Below are 25260 nucleotides of genomic sequence, written 5' to 3'. Positions count from 1 at the left end.
GAGGCATTTACTCACCATCTCTCTTAATACTCAAATTAGGCATTCAAAGGCACTGACAAAAAGAACAGCAGAGTAACTCATGAAACTCACTAGCATTACGAATTCAAGCAAATATTTGAGTGAATATTTTGCACATGCACTGCTTGCAAAAATATAACATTAATTTAAATTAAATTAAGGTTGTTATTAAAGTTTTAATCACAAGTGAAGACCACAAATGCCTATTCCTTGTATTCCCAAAGGGTAACAGGAGACCTTCTACCAATTCTACAACATTAAGTTCATTGCTGCATGTGAGTTCTGAGAGAGAAGTGATTTTGCTTACCTAGAAACACATGACAGTTACACAAAACTTACTTCAGACTGGCACGTTTCGTATGTTTTATATTGGTTTATATTATAGACCATATAGTCTTAATATGCCTGATTTTATGTATCGTGGTATGCTAAATGAACTTTTAACAACTGGAATACATTAGCCCCACCCCATCTGAAAGACCCCAAGTGCCTGAATACACACATAAAGAAACAAATGTTATAACAAAGAACCAGTCTTTCTGTGTGCAGTCTCATTTAAATTCTGAAAATTGAAAATTAAAAGCAAAGGAATCACCCACTAAGCTACTTCATAATATAACCATTGGGAAGAAAACATAAATGTTTCAGCAGATATGTTTTTCACCATTAGTTTGACAGATGTTTTGGTTTCTGCAATAACATGCAATAATATGAACATTATAAACTAATCTCTCATTTACACTACACTGGAGTATATCTTCTATGCTGGGGTATATCAGTATTTGTTGATGCAACAGTTTTTTTCCCCAAAATAGCTCGCAATGGAAGTATTTATTCAGACAGCTGATACCAAGAAGCAAGCACAAAAAGAATTCCCTTGCAACAATTAACCTGAGGTACTTCTATGGCACTTTGACATCATCAGAAACAGAGGTACTCAGAACCCATGGTTGGTTCCATCTACATAAACGAGAGCAAGAGGAAACTGAAAGATTTTGTGACATAATTTCAAACAAAGCAAGAGCACAGAGGGGCAAACTGCAGGAAATTCTGGATTATATGCACTACAATATAATCCAGAACTATCTTTGAAACAGAAAATACTTGCAAAGACATCTTGCAATATACAGGTATTTGATAACCTGCCTTCTAGGCCCTGCTCATGAAACAACGTATGTTCTGTCTCCACAGTCAGTCACAACTGCTTACTTAGAGCTTAACAGTTCTCAGCCCTATGTGAACTTTCAAAGGGAGTCCTCCGCAACCCCAAAGCACCCCACTCGCTGCCCGGTCCGTTCAGCAGCCTGGTGTGCGCTGCGCTGCCAGCCTGCCCTCGGGGAGCGGGAGCACCCAGCGCCCTGCAGAAGCACTCAGCGCCCCGATGATGGCTCTGTGTCCTTGGCTCTGCCGCCCGTACCCGGCGGGGAGCGCTGCCCTCGCCAGAAACCCTCTGGCGGTGTTTCGGGCCCGTGTGTTTGCGGACATTTTACGAGGGAAGGAAAGACCGCCTGCGGGGAGCCCTGAAGCCCATCCCCTCCGCACGGCCGGGGCAGCTGCCCGAGCTGGGGGAATGGCCCTGCGGAAAGGGCTCCTTCGCTGCCTTCAAACCCCAGAGACTAGGGCGGCTCCTTCGGGCGGCTCCGGGCTCAGCACACGGACCGTACGGGAGCCTGCGCCGGGCTCTCCTCCTCGTCCTGCTCAACTCTGCCGCCGGCCCGCCCCATTCACGATCCCCTCGAGGCGCCGGGACTGCCCAGGGACACAGCGCCGGCAGCGGGCGGTGGCAGCCAGGGGCGGACCCGGCTGTGGAGGGGCGGGCCGGGGGCGGGCCCGGGGTGCCCCGGCTGGGAGCGGCCGGGAGGAGCCGAGCCCCCCGCCCCAGGCGGGCCACGTCAGCCCCGGAGCCGCCCCGCCCGCCTCCGGCCCAGAGCCGGATCCCGGGGCCCGCCGCCCTTCCGCCGGCGCCGGGGGAAGGCGCTGCCGTCCCATCCTGCTCCGCGCCCGGCCCGCTCGCTCCGCCGCCCGCAGCCCCCCGAGCGCCGCTGCCCGGGGCCGGCCCTGCTCCGCGCTGCGGGGAGGAGAGAGCGCGGCCGCCGCCCCGCCCCGCTGCCTCCCGCCGCAGCCCGCTGCCCCAGGGCTCCTACCTGCGCCCTCCCGGCGGCAGCGGGTCCCGGCGCGGCTGCTCCTCTGCCCGCCTTTGTCTGCGAGGGGCGTCCGCCGCCTCCTTGGCGGGCAGCTCCCTCCCCGGGGCAGCTCCCGCCTCACAGCGCCTCACAGCCAGCCGGCCCTGGCGGAGAATGACCCCCGGCGCTGCCGAAGGTAAGTTAGCGGGAGCCCTGCTAAACCCACCCTTTTTAGTGCCACACAGGTGTGTGGCTTTTAGTGCCATTCGGTGAAGCTGTGCGTGATTAGCTCAGTCACGATTAAGAGATGCTCACAAGACCCTACCTGTGTGGTCTCCAGGAGGATGTAATTAGCCATGCAGGGACTCAAATGTTCCCGTGCAGCCCGCACAGGCTGGCGGTGCGGTTCGTTACTAACCTCTGCTTACTGAATCAGTAGTATTTCATTGTTTTTTCCTCTGTCGTCTTACAGGTCGTCTCTTTAGCAAGACTCGTGACATGAAGTAGAACAACAGGCATTTTGAAGAGGTCTGCCATAGATACAGTTGTATCTCTGCATCTTGGTGCATTTACTGGGGACTCTTCCCAAGTCTGTCTGAATTAGAACCTGTGAAATTTTCAAAAGCTTCATAATGGAGTTTTTAGCACCCAAAGGAGATTATATTAGATATTTCAAAAGGCCTTTATTTCTAGTTTTAGTATGTGTAATAGTTCTTGTGTGCACTGATCAGGACTACTATAGTTTACTTGGAGTATCCAAAGAAGCAAGTAGTAGAGAAATACGACAAGCATTCAAAAAGCTGGCATTAAAGTTGCACCCTGATAAAAATCAGGTAAGTTACCTCTTGAACAAGTCAAAGTTGCTGATTCAATAGATCTCAGTGTTTAAACAAAAAGCAGTTTTAATTTATCAAGAATGTTTCTCTGTTATTTTCAAGTAATGTAACGGCCTGATAACATAGTTCTACTCCGATTTTCTGCAGAGAAAATTTATAAAAAGCAATAGAGTGGTCATAATGGTTGTGGTGAATTTGGGCTTGGTTAAATTGGTGTAGTAAAAAGAGTCAAGGTTCTTCTATTCTCAGTTATGTTTTTGTAACTAGAGGAAAACCTACATGTGTACCATATTACTTTGTTGGTAAACTGATGAGTTTCCCTCTTTCCATTTAGCTTAGGGGAACTTGCTGTTTTCCCTCCCCTGGAGTCTCATGTAAACATCAAATAAGAACAGCCTGATCTGAGACATCAGTTTCCAAGTATCAAAGAGGACAAAACAGACAATTTGGGACTGCTGAGGCATAATGGTGGAGCTTATAAAGAGCTGTGGAATAACTAGAGAGAGAAGATTGGGAATGGCTCATTCTGTCCTACCATATTTCTGAAATACAAAGAAATAACCTTTAAACATCATCTATTTTGCCTTGAAAAAAGCAGAAATTCCCAGGAAATAAAAGGGTTTAGATCTTTGTATGAACAACTGCATGGGGCCCCAAAAAACAGCAGTATATCATATGAGTTTAGGGCCTGCCTTCACTGACTACACTGGAGCCTCTGACAGAGCTCAGGGAGAAAGCCAGATGTCAGCAAAGTTAGAAATGCCAACTTATAGCTATTTAATGGAAGTATTGTTTTCCCTATGTTGATACTTTCAAAATAATGGCATTTGGGGTCACATTCTGTAGTTTCCAAGCAAGTAGATACTACTAAAGATTTTTCAACAGGTTATGTTCAGCCTTAGAGATGATATATAGAAAATGAACCCATTACACAAATTCCATAATGATAATTAATTTTCTGTGTATCTAGATAAGAAAAAAATTAAGAAAAGGTGTCTTTTGAATGAAACATGTAAGCAGAAGTTAAAAGAGCAGGAGAATGTGGCCCATTTTGCACACCACTGTTACACTGCACCAGTGCAGAACCCAGACTGGGCTTCAAAATATGTCTGCAGATTTTTCACCGTTCTAATCCCCAAGCTACCTAGAACAAGAATGCTTTTTAAATAAAAGGAGGAGGCATCTGTCTACAGTGTAATACTAAAAGGGATGAACCTGTCTTGATAGCAGAGATTTTGAACTGGTTGAGTAGGGATTCTAAGGCAGTGGAAAAGATTGTAGAGGAAATGGTATGTCTCCATTCTTGAGTATTTTTCTTAATTCCACTGAAGAGAGTTGAAAGAAGAGGGATCACTGTAGAATGTTACAGCCTCCTACCAGTTCTCTTTGTAGTTCAGTTGGTACTTTAGGGAGGATGAAGAAACAAGAGAACACATCTGGCTTCAGGAAAGGCAAACTTTAGTGTAGTTTGTTTTCAGATCAGAGTGTAATGTCAGCTTCCACTGACATCCTTAGTAGGGATATAAAAATATTTCCAAAGATAATTTTTTCAGAATTATATGCAAATATGTTTTATTTATTATTTAATTGCTAATTCTAGTTTTCCTTACATAGAATGATCCAAATGCACATGACAATTTTTTGAAAATAAATAGAGCATACGAAGTACTTAAAGATGAAGATCTGCGGAAGAAGTATGATAAATATGGAGAGAAGGGTCTTGAAGATCAGCAGCAAGGAGGTCGTTACGAGAGCTGGCACTTCTATCGCTATGATTTTGGTAAGTTATGATGTATGTCTGTGATTTGCTTAAAACAGTCACAAGGAAATGTAAAATTCAGATCTGTGTCAGAGCTTTTTATGTGTTTCTGATGTATTCTCTCCAGATTTCTGTCTGCTCTATAGCTGTCACTTCTCTCTGCTGACCCAGTGTGTTATTTACACTGTTAATGGCTACCCAAAAATGCAATCTATTTACCTAGACTTTTGTTCCTGCTGCTTACTTTTTATAGGTCATCTAGCTCCTTGTTTATTTTTTTAAAGTGCAAAGCTTTTTTTTTCACTTAAATGTCAGTGTTAATATTTCATCAGGATTCTTTTTAACTTTTTCATGCAGGAAGACCTTTTTTGTTTAGTATACTTCCAAGGGCATTTTGAGAAGAGATTTTTGCACTGTCAAGCCTATTTGATATGCAGTTATGCGATTAGAGATCAGTAAAGACGTAGAAGAAATTGAAAAAATAACAGGATCATACCTAAAATGATCTTGAGACAAGTTATTAAATGTTTGTCTCAATAAATTTTAGGTACCTGTAGGGAAAGGGTGCTGTTTTTCTCAGAGCTGCTGTGACAGGAGTAAACTAAAATAGGGAACTGAGGAACATGGTTTGGTTGAGATGAAGGAAAGAGCTGGAAGGAACCTCCACCTTTGCAACAATTTTTTTCTGGTGTTGTTTGATTTTAATATGTCCCAATCTCTAAGAAATTACTGTCTGTGCAAATTGAAATTGAATAAACCAGTGGTGCAACTACCACAGGAAAATACAGATTTTTTTTTAAAACTTCTTCAAATAAACAGATTTAAGAAATTTTTTCTGTCTGAAGTTTCACTGCTTGATTGAGAAACAGTATCCTTAAATGTCTGTTAACTAGTCATTTGGAGAGCATCTATTTTTATATTTTATGTGTTTGTCTGTGAAAAATACAGATTTATATATAATTATATGTGTGGGTAAATGTATATGTTATATAGGTGGATAGTAATATAAAAAGTACCTTGTCACCTGTAGAAATTAATTTCTCTCATTATTAATTTGCATTTAATCCTTATATACTTCAGGTGAAATGACATCTCACCGTATTAGGTACTGTAAAAAATCTGCAACCATAGTAGCATAATATAATGCTGTCTAATAGTATTTTTTATTTTTGGTAACTCTGCACTGCCTTTCTTGTGTAGTTGAAGTAGTAAAGTGTTTTGTAGTGATGCCCTGGGTAGGACTGGTTAGCTTTGTCTTCCCTACCTTTGTTTACACATTCTGATTGTGGAAAAGCTTGTGGCTTGAAACACCTTTGTGATCGAAATGTGTAGATAACCAGAGGCTGAGAGAAAGTGTGGAAGCTTCTGGACATTACATAAAGCTCTCCCTGAGAGCTGAATTTTCTTGAATTTTAATCTCACAACTGGATGATATTATTTCTAATGCTCTTGCCATAACAGCAGTAGTTCCAATTCTCTGCTTGCTCAGTGGTTGGTTACTAAATTATCAGAAGAACTGTTCTGATAGCGACTTTTGTAGCATGAGAATAAGTGAGCCAGCAAGAGGTTAAACTCAGTCCCAAATTACTAAAGAAGGATAGCATTTTTGTACCACCTCTTTGCCAGCTTAGAATTTCACCTTGAATTTACTGTCTTCTCTTGTGCATAAGATGATAGTTTGTTTCTTTGTTTTAAAGATGGAAAAATAAAACGCAATTGTTGGGGGTTTTTTATAGGTATTTATGACGACGATCCTGAAATTATAACATTGGATAGAGGAGAGTTTGGTAAGTTTTTGAAATAAATGGCTATCTATCTGACAATGTGGTGACCCAAAGTAACAATTTTTACTTGCTGAGCTGTGTCTTAATAGGCTTTTCTTACCTATCTTTGCAAACACAGGTTGGAAAATCGTCCTCACATGAGAAAACAAAAAATAAAAATACCTCTTAATGCTTCCTGTTAAATACTAGTTAGCAAATAGATCAATATCAATAAACAGTTTGCATTAAGTTTGGAAGATATTTTGTGAGATCTGTAAAAGGAAAGTATTTGAGTTAAAATTTTGTTTCTCCTGATTTATTATTGCTGTTTCTCTTGCGTAAAAATGCACTTGATAGAACTTTTTGAATACTTTTTTTTTGTGTGACATCCAGTCAGTTGTATACGATTCAAAACCAGAAGGTGATGCTAGATACTGATATTAACTGAATACAGTTAAGTGGAAGATGGTGTGAAAAGATAACAATTTCAATGAGAATATCAGCCAGGTCTTTTTCTTATTAAAATTACAGCTATGTTGTTCATAGCTAAGAGAGACTAGAGAGAAAAAATAGTGGATTTTGTGTGATTTTTCATCTGCATTTTAGTACAGTTTCCTGTGTACAAGATTGGACCCTGAATTAGTTTTGTACTGTTCTAATAGCAGCCCCTCATGATACTTACCCTGAGAACACAGTCTTGCCTTGGTTAATCTATTTGCAGATGCTACACATTCCTTAGTTGTGTTTCTTGTGAGGAAATTTTAATATAGGCAAATAAAAGTTACAAAATCCATTATGAGAATTATGTCCAAAATTGGACAGGCTGAAAGCCATGTAATTCAAGCTGATAATTGCCCTTTGTGTATATTTTGTGGCTGTTGTTTTCGTTCACAAGCAAGATTATTTACTTATGTTTCCCTTGACTTTTCTACTAATTATAATGACTTGGATTTTTAAATTGCATTAGATATGAATTCTTCTTAAAAAGATTGCCAGGTGGAGCCCACTAAATACATAAAGTAATATAAGGAAATGGAAAATTCTGGTGGGTAGCAATCTTTTTGAACTTGTATTTTGTAGCCACACTTACACTATCACACATTTCAGTAGAATAATCTGCAGAGTATACTTTTTTTTTTCTTAATTAATCGAACAAATGCTGAAAGTCAGGGTGCTGATAGCTTCCGAAATAGGATTTTTGTGCACCTGCCTACAACAAGGAATATGTGCAAGTGAAATACAATCTCTATCTGATCTGAGTTACTGTTACTGTGCCAGACATTAAATACTTCATACAGCTTTTGGGGAATATAGTATAGAAAAAATGTACATTCTTGTTATAACTACATTGTAGATGTGTGTGCATTACTCACTTATAATTTTTTTCTCTCCATCTAGATGCTGCTGTTAACTCAGGAGAACTGTGGTTTGTGAATTTTTATTCTCCTCGATGCTCCCACTGCCATGATTTAGCACCTACGGTATGTACAAGTATATTAACTCTGAAAATTCATTGGTTTTAATAGCATAAAACTTAATGAAGTGGATTTTTACACTGAAGCTGAAACCAAAGAGCACCATTCAAAATGCCAGAAATAAAACATGTGCTCATTTATCATTGTATCTTTATAGGAAAATAACCTCTTTTTTGACTTTTTTTTAGTGGAGAGGATTTGCTAAGGAGATGGATGGAGTCATACGCATTGGAGCTGTGAACTGTGGAGATAACAGAATGCTTTGTCGAATTAAAGGGATTAACAGTTACCCCAGTCTGTATGTTTTCAAAACTGGAATGGTGAGTGATAAGACTTCAAGTGTTTTTAGAGTGAAATCTGGAGATGTGTTTCTTTAATATTTGTTCAGTCATAGAGGTTTATGTAAAGATCTTCCTTTTTCGTATGTTAATTCCTGTAATAAATTTGTCTTCTCTTTCTTTACCTTGGTTAAATTAATTTACAAATTTACCTTGAAAAATATATATTTATTAATATATATAATTTCTATTATATATCTATAATCCAAAATAAATAATACATTTTTACAATGATTTTTCTGAATCATTTTTCTGTGCAACATATCACTTCTGATTCGGGAAGATACTGTCAGTAGAGGTGCTGTATCAAAGCAGCAAGAGTCCTTGAACAGCTCCTCTTACAGTGTTGTAATGGACTTTTCAAATACAAAGCACAGTCTGTGGGTTTGAGTGTTAAGAATATGACCATATGCCTGAAGAAACTTGGAAATTCCTTCCACAAGATTTCCTCCATGCTACCTGCATGATGTACATCACTACAGCTACTTTTTAAGTCATGGTGCTGGGGTGGTGTACAAAGTGCACTTGAATAGATGGGTACATTTTGACAATAAGTTTTGAGAGGCTGAATACTAAATGGAGTGATGCAAGCAATTTTTATTTAAATAGAAATAAAATCATTGGGCGTTGGTGTTTCTAAGACTAAATTATACTTGTGTTGGAGCATTTGGAAAGAAATCACATTACAAAATTTAAATCAGGTTAAATTTCAAACATTCCAATAGGGGAGAGAGAGAACAGTTAGGGTGGTAGTGGGGGTTGGTCCTGCAGTTGCATAAGTACTGTTAGAAGAACACAGTAGGTTTCAGGACAGGAGGTTTTGCCTTTTTTTTCCTTAATGTTATAAACTTTATTCTTTGTCTTCTATAGCAACCAGTGAAATATTATGGAGACAGGTCAAAAGAGAGCTTGAAGAACTTTGCCATGCAGTATGTTACAAGCACGGTCACTGAGTTATGGGCAGGTAATGCTCACATGTTTTACCTGGGGGGCTATTGTTGAAATTGTTTTTACCATATCAAATATGGCAGAAACTATACATGTGACTGAATCTGTCAGCTGTTGCTAAGTCTTCTTTTTGAGATGAAAAATAGTTTATGTAATTTGCTAATACAAATATAAAGCCTTGTTTCACAGTCACATTTAACTACCCACAAACTGATGCAAATTGTTTTACTCTTAGGAAATTTTGTAAATGCTATTGAAACTTCATTTGCTTCTGGTGTTGGTTGGCTGATCACCTTCTGTGCTGAACGTGGGGGTAAGTATGTTGAATGCTTTTCAAATAAGGTGACAATAAAAACTTTTTTTGATAGTGGCACAATCCCTTTTGCTTCTAAAAAAATGGTAGAACATCTTAGCTGACCACAGTATTTGGCCTGTGGGCCACTTAAGCTCTGTTTTAGAGGCAGCTTGAAAAGGGACTTCAATGGAAAAATTATGTCATTGTGCTTCTGTAATGTCCTGTGTGTCATTAAAGCAGCACTCAAGTGTAACCTGTCTGGAGGGGAAGTGGCAGAAAAGGCTTCTACCTTCAGTTTCCAGCTCAGGTGACACATACTGCTTTAGGTACATGGCTGCTCACCATGATAGCTGAGTAGAAGAAAGGCTGTCTCTCCTCTTTAAACCAGCAATATTAAAATTTAGCTGAATAATTTCTCTTAAGTTAGGTTTGGACAGAGTCATTGGCTCTTACCACTGGCTTCACATCAGAACATTTTTTGGTAGCTGTTTGTCACTGGCTTTCTTGGGATCAGTACTGGATACAGTATATTAGAAAGTTGCCTTGGTTAGCTGATTGATAGAGCTAAGTAAATGCACTACACCTTTGACAAATAAAGTTTTCTCAGCCTTACGAAGAGACCTTTGTTCTGTGAACTGACTAACCAGAGCTGCAGTCTTGGATTTACGTTTGTAAATAGCTTTATTTCAAGTTGCAACCCTTTTGTTATTACATTTTCAACTTTGTTTCATTTAAGGAGAGGTTGATACATCTTACTAAAAAAAAAAATCTGCATCCAAAGGTAACTATTCAAAGTCTGGAAGGATAATTAAAGCATATGATGTATTTATTGTAGTGAGTTATTATTTGTATCACAGAAAAGGGATATTTCCATTGAAATATCATTCCAAGACTGTATGTAGCTACTTGGATTTATTTTTTTTAAACAACGATTAACAAATTTAAAGGTCCATCTTAATACAGTAAATGAAATAGCAAAATTTTTAAAATGAGAGTTCTGTGTTGATGAAGCAAGAAAATGTTATTTGTGGGGGATTTTAACTTAGAGCAGACATTCATTAAGTGCTGATTATTAGATGTGACAACTCCCCAGTCACTGGAATACTGTATGAACAGCCAGGAAGCACGCCATTAGAAATGGTCACATTTTTTGGGAGGAAAGGGGCAATTCTAAGCAAGAGTAGATTTAGTGCATTAATAAGGTGAAGTTTTATGTTTGCAAATAAATAATTTTTGTTTTGCAGATTGTTTGAGTTACCAAACACGCCTTAAGCTAGCTGGCATGTTGGTAAGCAGTGTTTCACTTTGAAAGCATTACCTGTTATATTTAAAACAAAATAACAGAAGCTAAGGCATCAGATTGTAACTAAAACTCTCACTGAGTTTAGTAGAAGCAAGATTTCACCTGTTAACTTTTAGAAGAATTAACTATTTGGACTGAGTAGCTTTTGAAATAACATTAACTTTTTAAAGAATTTTATAAAGCAAGAATGAATATTAAGTCATAAATTACAGTGTTGTTTCATTCCATTTTCTAAATGTTATATATAATTGCCTGTGTTGGGATTTTCAAAACAATTTCTGAACCTGGTTTTCTTTGGTTTTGTTTTGTGTTGTTTTTTTCCTAATTACAGGAAGGCCTTGTAAATGTCGGCTGGATGGACTGTGGCACCCAGGGTGAGCTCTGTGACAATTTAGATGTCTCATCTAGTACTACAGCATACTTTCCACCTGGAGCCACCATCAATAACAAAGAGAAAGGAGGTGTTTTGGTACGACTTGTTTCTCATTATCTATTTAGATAAAACAAAGTTACTCTATTTAGATAAAGTAAAGGAGCACTCTGCAGTAGCCCAGCCTGTACCTCTGCCTGCCCACCTCCCTGGGAAGCTCCCTGAGCAGCTCTGCAAGTCCTGGGGAGGAAGTGCTCTGTCACTGCCCAGCAGCTGCTCCTAAAGTGCTACCCAGCTGTCCTGGGCAAGCTTGGGAGTCTCTTCTCCCAAGTAAAAACTGATAGGACAAGAGGAAATGGTCTCAAGCAGGAGAGGTTTAGATGGAATATTAGCAAAACTTTCTTCAGCAAAGGACGATGTGGAGCAGGCTGCTCAGGGAAGTGGTTGAGTCAGTATCCCATGAGGTATTTAAAAGACAGGTGTAGACCTTGCATTTGGGGACATGGTGTAGAGCAGGAAACTTTGCAGCCAGGTTAGGCCTTGGGCTCAATGATCTTGAAAGTCTTTTCCAGCCTAAATGATTCTGTGTGCTTTGCTGTGCCCCTAATTTTTTTATTCCAGAAATAATATGCCCCAGGCATCACAAGTTTGAGAAATGCTACTCTGACATGTGTGATAAAAGTACTCCTACGGTGTCTGTCAGTACAAATTTTACTGTTCAGTTATATTCTAATATTGCAACCTACATTTGTATGGTAGTTTTAACTTCCCTAATTGATGGGAGACATTTCTGTTTGAAGCACGACTTGTTCCTTTATTGTCACTACTGTTACCTGTATTTTCAAAAGGAGGAAATTAAATTGCAACCTACCTACTTTGAACCTTTTACCTTATCAACTCAGTTACTGATTCATATTACTTACAAAATTTTGCAAGTTACAGAAACCTAAATATCTCTACAGTGCAATTAAGGAAGGCTGTAAAACAAGATTGGAAATCTTGTAAACTTGATTGTTTGGTTTGGCGTGAAATTTGAATTTCAGACTTTTTAGTCCCTATCTTGGCAAAATATGATTTCTTGAGTTTAATATTGTAGGAAAATGAGCTAAAAAGCAGTATTCTGAGAATGATGTTTGTGAAATTACATGTATGAAAAAGAAGTTGATGAAATAAAATATTATTAACTGCATCCTCCAGCTGACTGAAAGGAACAAATCAGAATAATTTCCCTGACACTTTGAGTAGTAATCAGTTTGATAATTCCTTGTAATAAAGACAGTTAACTTTCTATCCTAGTATCTTAACTCCTTGGATGCCAGAGAAATATATCAGGAAGTAATGCAGCATCTACCAGACTTTGAAGTTATCTCTGCAGCATCATTAGAGGTAATTTTCTTAAAAATATGTTAAGGTTTCTTCAAATAATATATTTTTATATTTTTGTTGTTTTTTACATCTTTTAAATCCTGTTGACACAACAGCATAGTATTTAACTGAATATTACTTCTGTACCCAAAATTATTTAACATTATTTGTCTGCATTTACTTCTGCTGTTGAGCAAAATAAGAAAAGTTGGGAGGTAAGATTTATAGGAATATAGAAAATGACAGAAATTGCCATTACAACTCACTCTGCAACTGTAGCTTTCTAGTTATTTTTTTGAATCAACTACATTATAGAGAATTTTGTTTTAAATATATTTCGTTCAATAATGTAAGAAAGAAAAAAAGACTTGTTAATCCATAATAAATTGGGTGTGAACCAAAATTAAGGGTCTTAAAAGTAATTCATGTTTTGAAAAAAAAAGGAAACCTCCTTCCACACTTGTAGTTAAAATTTCCACTTCTCACAGTACTTACAAAATACACAGCAGTGAGTTTACAACAGGAAATGCAGTAGAAGCAACAAATACTAGAGTGCAGCTTGTAGCCAGCTTGCTCTCAGATTTTTTCCACTTCCTTGATTATGATGCAGTAAAAGGAAGTTTAGTGGAAGGACTACATAAAAGAATTTGTTGAGTGGAGATCTCTTGGAGATGAATAACAGGACATTTGCCTTTAGAAAACACAGAAGAATTTTACATATTGGCATATTCTGTATTAACTTTCTGTGGGTTTGTTGTGTTTTATTGGGTTTTTTTTCCCTTTGGTTTAAAGGACCGTCTGGCTCACCACCGGTGGCTGCTTTTCTTCCAGTTTGGGGAGGGTGAAAAATCAAATGTGCAGGAATTTAAGAAACTTAAATTTTTACTTAAAGATGAACATATTCAGGTAAGAGTGCTCACTCATCTAGTGTTAAATGCAATTTACATTCCAAGGACAAGTCATGGTTTTCATTGTTATTAGCTGTTACTACCACATGCCACCTCTGGTACTGAAAGAGAGATACTATCATATGGTAGGTCTTTAGTAAAGTTTTTTATTTAAAGCAATCACTTAAGTTTCCTGTACATTTTGAATAATTTAAAAGTAGACATTTTTAAATGTGTTCTCTCCTTGGAAATGTTGCTGCAGATCCCATTCAGTTAACAATTACGAGTTAACATTCCATCATCAAATTTATGTATGTGGAACTGTATTTTAATAATTCAGAAAACCCTGTGATCATGTTGAATATTTTCTTAATAAAAAGAAACCAAGTTCAAACTTTGTACTAAAGACCTATGCATTGTATTATTCTATAAAGCATGTGGTTTTTATTAAATTTGTTGCTTTGACTAGAAGAATTTTAATATCACATTTATTTTAGGTGCCGTCTTGCTTCCTTGCTGTTATATTTGGAGGGGGGGGAAGAGAATTCTTATAAGTTTTTATTCCCCATTTCTGGCCCATTAAATTAAAATTTAGCAAGCAACCTAATATAGTTATGCTAGTTTTCCTTGAACATCAGGTTGCCTTAAGGTCTCTGTTTATGATAAAGGCTGTTAGTTTTCCTTATTTTTACCTTTTTTTTTCCTAATTCTTACTGCCTCTCAAAATATGTTAATTGATATAAATTAGGCTGCTCTAATTAAAATGGCACTGTCTGTTAAATAGGTTGGCAAGTTTGACTGTCTTTCCTCACCAACCATCTGCAACAAACTATATGTTTATCAGCCCTGTTTAGCAGTCTTCAAAGGAAAAGGAACTGGAGATTATGAAATTCATCATGGTAAGGGAAACTTTGGCAAGTTTAAATCATTACATAATCAGTTTGAGATGACAATATCTTTGGCAAACAGCATTTGTTTTCCCAAAGAACAGTTTTGTAGCTTTAATATTTGCCATGTTCCCTCTGACCGTAATGCAGCCTCGCACAAACTATTTATAATTTCCTTTGGTTTCCTTTTTTCTGTTTTTCCTGTGTAAGCAGCTATCAGATGGTGAGGGATATATTTTGTCTTCAGTTTGCTGTCTGTTTCAACATCATTTGCATGATTACATAGAAATGAAATCTCTGAAGCGGATCAGGACAGCTTCTGCTTTGGGTAGGATAACCAAAGAATGCTGTAAGACACACCCTTCAGAGAGGCTTAACATGCTGGTCACATAGTGCAGCCACTCTGACAGACTTGGATTGGGTTTCATGTATCACTGCACTAAAACCAATTCCATGCTTTGTTAACTTTTACCACTAACTTTGAGACTTTTACCGCTTACTTTCATTTCCAACATCACAGTTTCCTTTCAGGAAAGACTGGAAGTATGTTACTATTTACTGCTGAAAGGATTAAAAAATGCTGGTTGAAGAAAGGAGCCTGAAGCCAAACTGTAGCTTGCAGCAACAGGTGTAGCTTCATCCAGAATATGGCACAAGGCAGTTATGCAAGATGAAGTTCTCATTTTTCAGCCTCAGGTATTAGAAAGAGCTTGCTAGGATTAAGTCAGAACCTCAGTACTGTAATAAACAGGGAAAGAGAAAAGTTTTTCATTACTTCGAAAAGATTAGGCTTATCTAAGGGGGAGAGATGATCCCATACATCTAATGATTGCTGCTAGGAAAAGCCTTATGTACTTTCTGCAATTTACACTCCTGCAGAGAAGGCAAGAAAAGGTCATATCCATACAGCATTTTATAATGGTATGGATCACAGTGTAAGAGAAGTACTTTGGACTACAGTGCATATAGGGGTTTTTTTCTGAATGTTTTAGTTTACTACTCAGAAAATAGATGGCATGTAGAACATTTACCGATGGGCATCTCACTCCAGTGTTTATGACAAAATGATCCTCAAAAGAGTCAGGCTTTTTTATATGCTGTGTTGATGGGCTTCAACAGTTTAATATCTAAGAACAGTAATAAATCTTAGTAAGTCATTGTGCAGTGACTTCAGATTTGATTAACCTGAAGTTCTTATTCTCAGACAAACTCATTTCTGGTGACAAATACATATATAAAGGGTATGAAGAGACTTGATCTTTGTCCATTGGAGCTGTGTGAGCAGGAATTTCAGTTACACCTAAATAGCTGTGATTTATTTTGCTTGAAGTTTTTACTATGTCATTCCCTTTGCCAAGTCAAGCATATCTAGAAATGTACTTTTTAATTCCAATGTTAGTAAGATGGTAAAATGACCAATAATCCTGTCACAAAAAAATCTGTCATTTTGTTTGACAAAACCGTGTTTTGGACAAAGCATTTATTTGGCTAATATTGGGTAACTGTCCAGTTAAATATTTAGCCACATACCAACTATAACCTACAGCATGTCTTGACTGTGTAGGTTTGGATAGTTTATCATTGTCCTCCTGAGAAAAAGCAAGTAAATCCCTGCTAAATTTATTTAAGCAGGCTGTGTTTAAAGATTAGACAAGGGATCTGAAAGACTCCTCTTGCTTTCACAGAGTTTTTTAATGACACCTCTCATAGTAAATATAAAATTTCCCTTTTTACGTTGTTCTTTGAAGGAAAGAAGATCTTATATGACATTGTTGCATTTGCCAAAGAAAGTGTGAACTCCCATGTCATCACACTGGGACCTCAGAATTTTCCAGACAAAGATAAGGAACCATGGCTTGTGGATTTCTTTGCACCGGTAAATATTTAGTATCTACGTTTTCCTTCTTCTAAAATCTCTTCTCTAATTATGTAACAAGGTACTAAGGAGTATCTTGAAAGTGGCCTTCAGCATCATGAGAGAGTGTTCTAATTCCTCATTCCCTGGCAGCTCTAGTTCCTAGACTGGGTTTTGCATTTAGTGGACTCTGTTGCCAAAGCAGCAGATTAATAATCTCAAACATTCTCCCTCGAGCTGCCATTGCAATTGGGAACAGCAAATGCACTTACTTGCATTTTGTTTTCTAGTGGTGTCCTCCTTGTCGAGCTTTGTTACCAGAGCTGAGAAAAGCATCCAAACATCTTTATGGTCAGCTTAAATTTGGAACACTAGATTGTACTGTCCATGAAGGCCTTTGCAACATGGTAAGCTGCGGGAACCAAAAGAAATAAAATCCTTTCACACAATATTATTTTCTTTGAGTTGGGAGTAGGAGGATATGGGCATTCAATGCTTGTCCTTTAATGTTACTTTCTTAAAGGGTAGTAAATTGAAGAGGGAATTGTATAATATGTTTTTTCAAAGGAGCAAACTATATAAACACTACAGATAATGATACAAAATGTAGGTCAGACTTTATTCTAATTTCATAGTGTTACTGGAAGACTCTGGAAGTCTCAGAATTTAATAATTGGGAGGGTGTTAATGTCTGAAAACACATGGAAAATGAGCAAAAAAGGACAAGCTTTTTCAAGTTTTATTTAGATGTGTTTACACATCCAAATAAAGGAATTCAAATGACAGAAACTGCCTGGGTTCAATGGTAAAAAATAGTTATTCATACAGTGCAAACATTCCATCTGAGGACTGGGAATAGCTTTAAAGTTAAGTCTTAGGAGACCCATGGATTAATTCCTGCATTTGTGGAGCATGGCAAAAGAATTACTAGCTGGTTTTTAAATTGAGAACACACTATGCCATCTCTTAATTCAATTGGCATCTTCTCTGTACTGGTTTGCAATGGTGTCAGATTCTCACCTGCATGTAAGTCTGAGCACTTGTACTGTACAAGCTGAACAGATGAGCAGCTGTGAGCCACCAACACCAAGGACAGTTAGAGGCAAGTCCAAGAACCTTAATCATTCCATGCAATTTGTTATTGTCTGTTTTGTCAGCATAACATTCGAGCTTACCCAACAACAGTTGTGTTCAACCAGTCTGACGTTCATGAGTATGAAGGACATCACTCTGCAGAGCAGATCTTGGAGTTTATAGAGGTATGTAAATGATAATGTTTGTTGCAGTCTTGTTCTATGCAGCTCATACACAGATATGTTCTTTAGTTGGAAGATTCTAAGGTTTAGGGTTTTTTAATTAATGAGACAAGGAAAATAAAAGGTAAAAAAATCTTGGGCAAGAGATCCAGCAACTGTAAGTCAAAGACTTCTATTACTTGACATGTAATGGATTAATTTCCCTACTCTGTCAAGTAATTTCTTTGAGATCATTAGCAAATGAAGATCCCTTTCAATCTGCAAAGTAATAGTAATGATTTCTGTCTTATAAAGAGGATAAAGGAATTAATATTACAGCACTTCATACTTTTAAGGTGAAAATGCCTCACCTACACATCTTGATATAGGAGTGGGTTCACATTTTTGTCAATTAGATTGCTGCTCTCCACATTTCTTAGCTGTCCTTGAACTTTAACTCGCAGAACTACACATTACTGCTCACTGTTGATGCCAGAGTTCTGTCACCCAGCTTGGCTCCAGCATCCAGGTTCACTGATTTATGCCACAAGCATTTTTCACTCTTTGAACAGACTGTTCTCTCCAGGTAGCTCAGAAATAGCTCCAAGAACGCACATGCAGAAACAGTGGAGATTAGTTTTTCAGCTGGCATTCAGAGGCCCGTGGTGTGCTGTAGGTATTCTTCTGCATTCCAGCCTAAATAGCATGGCTGAGTTTCATGATGCCTGTTCCTGCCTGTTACCTCCTTTTATTGAGAAAAGGCAGAAAACCTCAGTTTTGGAGCCTGGCTGTACTTTTTTGATAATTTTTCCTCAAGAAATCAGGCATATGATTTTTGGGTTGAAGGAATGACTTTTGATGCTTGCATGCCTTTCAGTGGTGTGGAGTCTTCCCTTCCAGAGCAGCATGGAAATTTCACAGAACATTGTCAGAATTTGGCGCAGTCTGTTGCCCTGGATATGGGATACACTGTGCAACAATAAGTGATGTCCATAAGCTGTCTTTATTTAGGATCTTCGGAATCCATCGGTGGTCTCCCTAACACCAGAGACATTTGTTGAATTAGTTCAGAGAAGAAAACGAGAGGAAATCTGGATGGTGGACTTCTATGCTCCATGGTGTGGACCTTGTCAGGCTTTAATGCCAGAATGGAAGAAAATGGCCAGGGTAAATGATATTCAAATATTCTTCTGCTTTTGTTCTTCTTCTGTGAAATTGCTGAGAAGGCACAACTGTTTTCTTAAGAGAATTGTCAGCTGAGAAAATGTAGAGACTTAATACTGCAAATAAAACAGGCACTTCCTACCTGACACTTTTACATTGTTTCAAATACAAAGTTCTTACTTGGATTTTTAAAAGATTCAATACGTTGATACTGTAGTCCATTTTTTCTTGTTAGTTACAAGTGTGTAAGGTCATTAGAGTGTTCTCTCATTTGCAAAAGTAATATTACTGTACTGACAACCATTCTTGGAGGTGTTTCCAGGAATTTGAACTAGAAAATCTGGGGGCAGAAAAAAGGGCTTTGGAAACAAGCCCATGACTTTGAGACATTCAGAACTCAACTAGACTAGGAGTTCCAGGATTCTATATTCTGTTGGAATGTCTGTGAAGTATTAGTAGCTCTGTAGGATATGTTCAGTAGTCATCAGCTTCCCTGCCTGTGCCAGGTATTTTGGGCCTTTGCAACAAATAGTGTGTTCAGGACACAGGACCACTGTGCAACTGACAGCACATCTGCACTGCACCAGGATCTGGCATAGTTACTGAGCCTATCATAGAGAGCACAGTAACAGGGCATGCTTTATAGCAAATAAAACCCCTCGTGGGTACCTGTGAAGGAAGGTAGGTGCCTTGTGAGCCATGTGTATGCAGCTTATATTAAATATGTGCATGATGAGAAGGCTTCTGGGTGGCTGGATCTGATAGCAGTGCACCATTTACAGGGAAGAGGAAACTCTTGTGATAATCTTGGTCTATTTTGTTGAGATTTTTTTCCCCCAACTAACTTATTAAGACTTAAATTCTGAAGTATCACTGAAATTGTAGTAGTATTGATTAACATATTTGATGATAGATTTTCTTCTTTCTTTTTCAGATGTTAAATGGATTAATCAGCGTTGGCAGTGTGGATTGTCAAAAATACCATTCCTTCTGTCACCAAGAAAGTGTTCGGGGCTATCCTGAAATCAGACTCTTTCCTCAGAAATCAAACACAGCTCATCAGTATTAGTAAGTACATTGCTTCAGCTTAAAGTTTGGGAAATATTACATGATGTGAAACAAGAGAAATACACCTCTTCTGTTGTGCAGAAAAGGTTCATCATAGCTATTAAAACAGATTGTTAGGATATTACTGTACTGGATGCAATTGGCTTTGTTACTTCAAACTAGTAGTTTAATTTTGTCATTTCATTTCAGTAATTGAAAATGACAAAGGAATCCTAATTTTTATTTTTCCCTTCTTCTCTTGATCTACTAGTCCTAAATTCTGTAGGTTTGAATTGTACATACAAGACTTTCATTTATTCCGATTTGAAAGCAGGGTAGAAATATATCCTAAAAAACCACATTTACATTCTTTATTTATCATCACTCATCAGAGTGGGTTGGAGGTTTTTTTTTTTTCCCCAAAATAATTTAAACTACTGTGCAACTGGATTTTTGTTTTCTCTTTAATGTTTTTATAGTAGCTACAATGGATGGCACAGAGATGCCTATTCACTGAGAGGCTGGGCATTGGGGTAAGTTACTGCATTAAACTTTGTTTACGGGCTGCTTAGATAGTTGCTGGAGTAAATATTTAAGTACTATGTAAATCAAGAATTAGAAACACTTGGGTATATATATTGGTTACTTTAAGATGTTAAAGTTTTTACATCTTTTAACATACCAGTTTTAAAATTGGGAGCAATAGCATACTTCTTGCTGTCCACCCATCTCCTGAAGACCATATGATTTTGTTCAGCACTTTTAAAAAGTTATTCTCCTGTGGTACAAAGTGTGAAGTAGGGATTTCCAGACTACTCATATTCTTACATTCAGAAATATTTCTTACATGGAATTTGGATATTGTTTAAAGTTTTGAATGTATTATGACTGTTACCCTTCCTTTACACAGGTATTTACCACAGGTGTCTGTAGACCTCACCCCTCAGAGTTTCACAGAAAAAGTTCTGAACGGGAAAGATCATTGGGTCATTGATTTTTATGCTCCTTGGTGTGGACCTTGCCAAAATTTTGCTCCTGAATTTGAGATCCTTGCAAGGGTATGTTTTTAAGTGCATTGGCAGCTGGTTACACATGTAATGGTTAAAATGTTATTCATCAGTGCTCTAGTTCTTAGCAGTCATCCAAAAACCCCAACACTCCCGTGGGCCTCCTACTCATGCAATGATGCACTCTTTTAGGTCCCACTTGACAGAGGGTGTTGTTCCTTCCACAGACATACAGAACGCCCAGATTTCAACTTTTGATGGAGTTGTGGTGTGCTTTTGTGCTTTGCCCTGAATTGAAGTACAAGTGCTCTCTGAAGACAGAGACACCTAACACATGGTTGACAGTCTGGGAAGCAAGCAAGCAAGCAACCATTCTGAAATATTTTAAAGATTTGAGCCACACTTTTTTGTTAATTTTAGCTGCACTGCTGGCTTTTTCCACTTATTTACTTATACTCACCCATTGAAACTTTTAGCTTGTTTCTAATAAACATTTCTTTTCAGGCCGTTAAAGGAAAAGTAAAAGCTGGAAAAGTAGACTGTCAGGCATATGGTCACACCTGTCAGACTGCTGATATCAGAGCCTATCCTACTGTTAAATTTTACCCCTACCAAGGAACAAAGGTAAAGTGTCACTTGCTGGTGAGCAGCTACTGTTAGTAAATGTATTTCATTTCGCATTAAAACTAAACAGAATACTTCTGTAACATATTGAAGTGAAATATTTATGCATTACTGTATCCCCAAAATAATCTGTTTCAGTAATACTTAAAATAGCAGGACAGTGATACAATAATAATAAATTGCAAATTAATAGAACTAAATGGTAACTAAATAGAAATAGAATTCTAATAGTAACTAAAATGTGGGCTTAACCAGAACCATGCAGGGTCTTAGGTGACAAAATGTTATTCAGCCTTTACCAGTTCTATCACCAGCTACCCAAAAGTAGACAGCCTCTCTGAATGAAATGTGGACAACTTCATACTGGCTAAGGAGAAATACAATTAAATGTTATTCTATAGAAAGAGTAATTTTTACTTAGATATTCTAAGATAGGTATTAAAAAAGACACGGTTGTGTTGTCTCAAAACCAAACCTTATCAAACTATTTCAATTATCAGTGGGACTCTTTCAGATCAACATTTCCTACTAATAGAGTAATAGTATAAATTAAAAATATGAAGAGTATCCATATAATTTTAGGAAATTCTAGGAAATTGCCTTTATTTTTTTAACACTGTTGAAACACTTATTTCAGAAATATTACAGTCATCTTTTTAAATATATTAATACTGAAGAGAAAGTATTCAGTGCCTTCTGACAGAATTGGCTTAACTAACTTTCCTTTTCTTTTTTTTAACTGAATTTTTCATGGGAGGTTCTAGAAATCTTTTCTCACACAATCCCACCAAATTCAATGAGATTCTCTGTGGTAAAGAGTAAAGGCTTTTTAGGTGTCCAAAGCAGTGACCCACACTGATAGATTTCACAAGCATAGATGACCAAGTGTCAGACTTTTTAATAGCTGTCTCACTTAAATACTTAATAAATGTGAGCAAATTGTAACTATTTCAGGTTTCTTTAATGATCAAGACAAAATTAGTGTAGTTCTAAAAACTAGCAGCTAAGAGTGGTTCTTACTCCAATGAAAATTAGCATTGTTTAAACAGAGACAAAAACATATCCATTAATCATAAATCAAGCTACCAGAGCCAATGTATTCTGCCCTGTATTCCTCTTGAATTTTGTCTGAAAATTGTGTAACATAGTACCCATGCTCTATTTTTTTGTTTTTTTTAAAGAAAAGTGTTCCTGGGGAATATATAGACAGCAGAGATGCAAAAGGTATCGCAGACCTTTTGAATGAAAAATTAGAAGCAATGGAAAACAAAGGAAAAAGAAAAAAACCTAGAAATAAGGTAAGAACACTTATTGTAGGGCCTTTTGCAAAAAATTTGCTGTAAAAAATAGCTGTTTAAAATAATGTTAGTATTTGTTCTTTATCCATAGTATTAAATGCATATTACAGAGGCTCATCAGTGCAAGACTGGGTAAACTTAAGTTTGTTTAAACTTAAACACAGCTATTAAATACCATGAATTCTATTTAAGAAACATTAGTCGAACTGAAAGTCAGTGTTACAGAAAACTTAAAAGTCACATGAAAAAAAAAATTGTACTTTCAGAGAAACTCCATTGTTTATTTTCTTGTCACCAGGATGAACTCTAACTGGCACTGAAGGTAGATACGATTCAAAATATTCTGAAGCTGTGAAGATAGAAGACACCACAAGGAAAATATAAGGATAGTTACACTGATTACAGGACAAGACACAGAAAACAAGTTGGAGTTCACAGGCATACATGACTGTATGAGTTCTGTTAAACTGTGGGAAGATGAAAACATTTTGGTTTTGGTGGAGGCAATGTTTCTGCATGTCCCTCTTCTGATACACCAGCTACCTTCTTCCTGGCCAAACACTGGAGTTGACCAGAAACGTGGACTCTATCACTTTTGCCTACCCATTTACTAGTTCCTTATATTTTTTTCTGTCTCTTCTCAAATGCTTTTTGAATGTGGCACTCAGCCTGTGGCTGAATATGCACTCAAACCACTCTGCAATGCAGAACATAATGACGGATTGTCTATTTGAAAGACAAACAGTTGGACCTGATGATTATTCTGCTTTGGGATTGCATCATTGTCTAGTCAATGGTTAAGAAATAAAATCAAGAACTGGTAGCAGGGTATGTTTATTGAATTAAATTGCTCTTGCCCTTGAGTGGATTACTTCTGGTGGCAGTGTGGTGCTGCCTGGATGAACAGAACTTTGAAGAGCTTCTTTAGTTGCTTGTTTTGGTTTTGGGATTGTGTGTATTTTTTTTTTTTTAATAAGGAAAAAAAATAAAGTAATTCAAACTTGGTGTGGACTTTCAGAGTTCAAATTATGCAATAGAATCATCTAGTTAAGTCATTAGGTCTTCACTTTTATCACTGTCTTTTTAAATATGAATGTATTCTGTGGACATATTTAACCTCTTTTGACATTACCCCTTTCCCTGCAGACATATTTGTATGTGGGTTTTTTGTTTGTTTTTATATAATCTTCAGGCAAGCAGGAGAGCAAGTGCCTTCTTTATTTAATAATGAATACTGTACATTGCAATGTCTCCTCATACTTTTTACTAGAATTCCTACTCTAAAGAGTAATATTTTTCAGAGCTTCTCCATAGACAAGAAAAATTACAGAAGACAACAAAATGTCTGCAAACAAGAGTTTCATGATTTCAGTAAAATGCTGCTGAGAACGTGACATGTGGAATTTCCTCCCTGCTCCCTGTGTATTTAGACGTGGCACAACTGGTCAGTGTAGTATGAGTATTACAAATGTGTAAATACATTGTTATGGACAAGTAATTTATTTCATAAAGAAGGCAGCAAGTGAAGACATACAAGTAACTGAGACACTTGTTTTTTCCCCCGTTTTCAGGGTTGCCTCTGTTGATTTGTCATTTTGCAGCATACTATTCTATGAAAGAAAAGACTGTATTGCATCTATTTTTTAATAAAGTAGACCTTCCTACACCCAAATTTACCTTCAAACTCAATCACAATCAAAAATTAAAATTTTAAAACAAGCTCTGTTTTGGTCAATTTTTGCATGTCACTGGAACTGCAGTCCCCACCTTCTACTCTCTTCTTGGAGAATGAAGTCATTGTTACATCCTCTAGGATTCCACTGTTAAAAATCCACCACAAATAACCCCGTAGAGGTGTTGATACAATTTCCGCTTTATGCCTGTTTCTACAGCGTTTCTCTCTTACCTCTGCTTAGTGGAACAGACTATAGAACAGTCTCCTCCATAAGATGATGGTAACTTAAGAACTTTCTGGCTTTGCTATGATTTGACTCATCCTTCAGCTTTTTGTAGAAAGTTACTTTATCAGTTCTTTCTGCTTTAGTTATTTGAAGCAATATCGGTAACTGTAAGGAAAGAAAACACTAATACCCACATCAAAATACCATCTATCCAGACTTACTGTGGGCTACTGTTTTGAAACATTTAGGCTGTGGGGAAAAGGATTTAGTTTAAATATCAATAAAGTTCTTTTTGAAGATATAATTCTGTATCAAGATATTCTCTTTGAATCCAGATTTTTAAATTTCTAAGAGACCAAATGGATGTGTATGGGTGGGGAAAAATAATCTTCCAAACAGAAAGACTAGATGATGGAGGTTTCTAAGATTTTCCAAGTTTTCATGGATTTTTGGCATGCTACCCTTTCTGAGAGTTTTCAGGAAGCAGCTTGAGGGGAAAATGGAGTGGGTAATAAAATCTTGCCTTTATTCCTAGCCATACAAATAAATAAATACAACCTTTTATAAATTGGTCTATTTCTAGCCTTCCCTAAAGACAAATTCACAGCTACATGATCTAATTTTTACTAATCAAGGGTTTCAACTGGTTATTTAAGACCAGTGGAGCAGCACTATTCCAGAATTAAAACATCCTGAAATAACCAAGTCCCTCAGTTTTCTCCGGTAGGATCATGGAGTTGTCATGATTTCTGAATTGCCTCA

General features: G+C 37.4%; 2 protein-coding genes across 4 annotated transcripts in view; one reads left to right on the top strand and one right to left on the bottom strand.

The window, feature by feature from the left end:
* The window catches only part of PDE1A (phosphodiesterase 1A), a 193848-nt gene extending 191544 nt beyond the window's left edge, over positions 1–2304 (bottom strand). Inside the window, exon 1 of one of the 2 annotated variants that reach the window (XM_085066297.1) lies at positions 2163–2304. The gene's annotated coding sequence lies outside the window, so the exon portion shown is untranslated. The remainder of the gene's footprint in view (positions 1–2162) is intronic. The other variant, XM_085066299.1, reaches the window with a different exon arrangement.
* Positions 2199–23602, top strand: DNAJC10 (DnaJ heat shock protein family (Hsp40) member C10). Of its 2 annotated transcripts, XM_085066294.1 has the most exons (23): positions 2199–2337; positions 2614–2974; positions 4592–4757; positions 6473–6523; positions 7898–7980; positions 8163–8294; positions 9183–9276; positions 9496–9573; positions 10800–10843; positions 11190–11327; positions 12525–12614; positions 13386–13499; positions 14265–14379; positions 16116–16243; positions 16513–16629; positions 17380–17481; positions 18469–18624; positions 19556–19689; positions 20148–20201; positions 20579–20726; positions 21180–21299; positions 22481–22597; positions 22896–23602. In XM_085066294.1, exons 2-23 carry the CDS (start codon positions 2774–2776, stop codon positions 22905–22907), a joined length of 2394 nt encoding a protein of 797 aa, XP_084922420.1. In that variant the 5' UTR covers positions 2199–2337; positions 2614–2773; the 3' UTR covers positions 22908–23602. The 2 variants fall into 2 exon arrangements, with proteins under 2 accessions (XP_084922420.1, XP_084922419.1); XM_085066293.1 differs by lacking the exon at positions 22896–23602 and having other exon boundaries at positions 22481–22771.
* The last annotated feature ends 1658 nt before the right edge of the window (positions 23603–25260 follow it).

This window comes from Lichenostomus cassidix, chromosome 7 (assembly GCF_008360975.1).
Source record: "Lichenostomus cassidix isolate B80296 chromosome 7, HeHo_3.0, whole genome shotgun sequence".
Classification (NCBI taxonomy): Eukaryota; Metazoa; Chordata; class Aves; order Passeriformes; family Meliphagidae; genus Lichenostomus; species Lichenostomus cassidix.
This window is presented reverse-complemented; position numbering and strand designations above follow the sequence as displayed.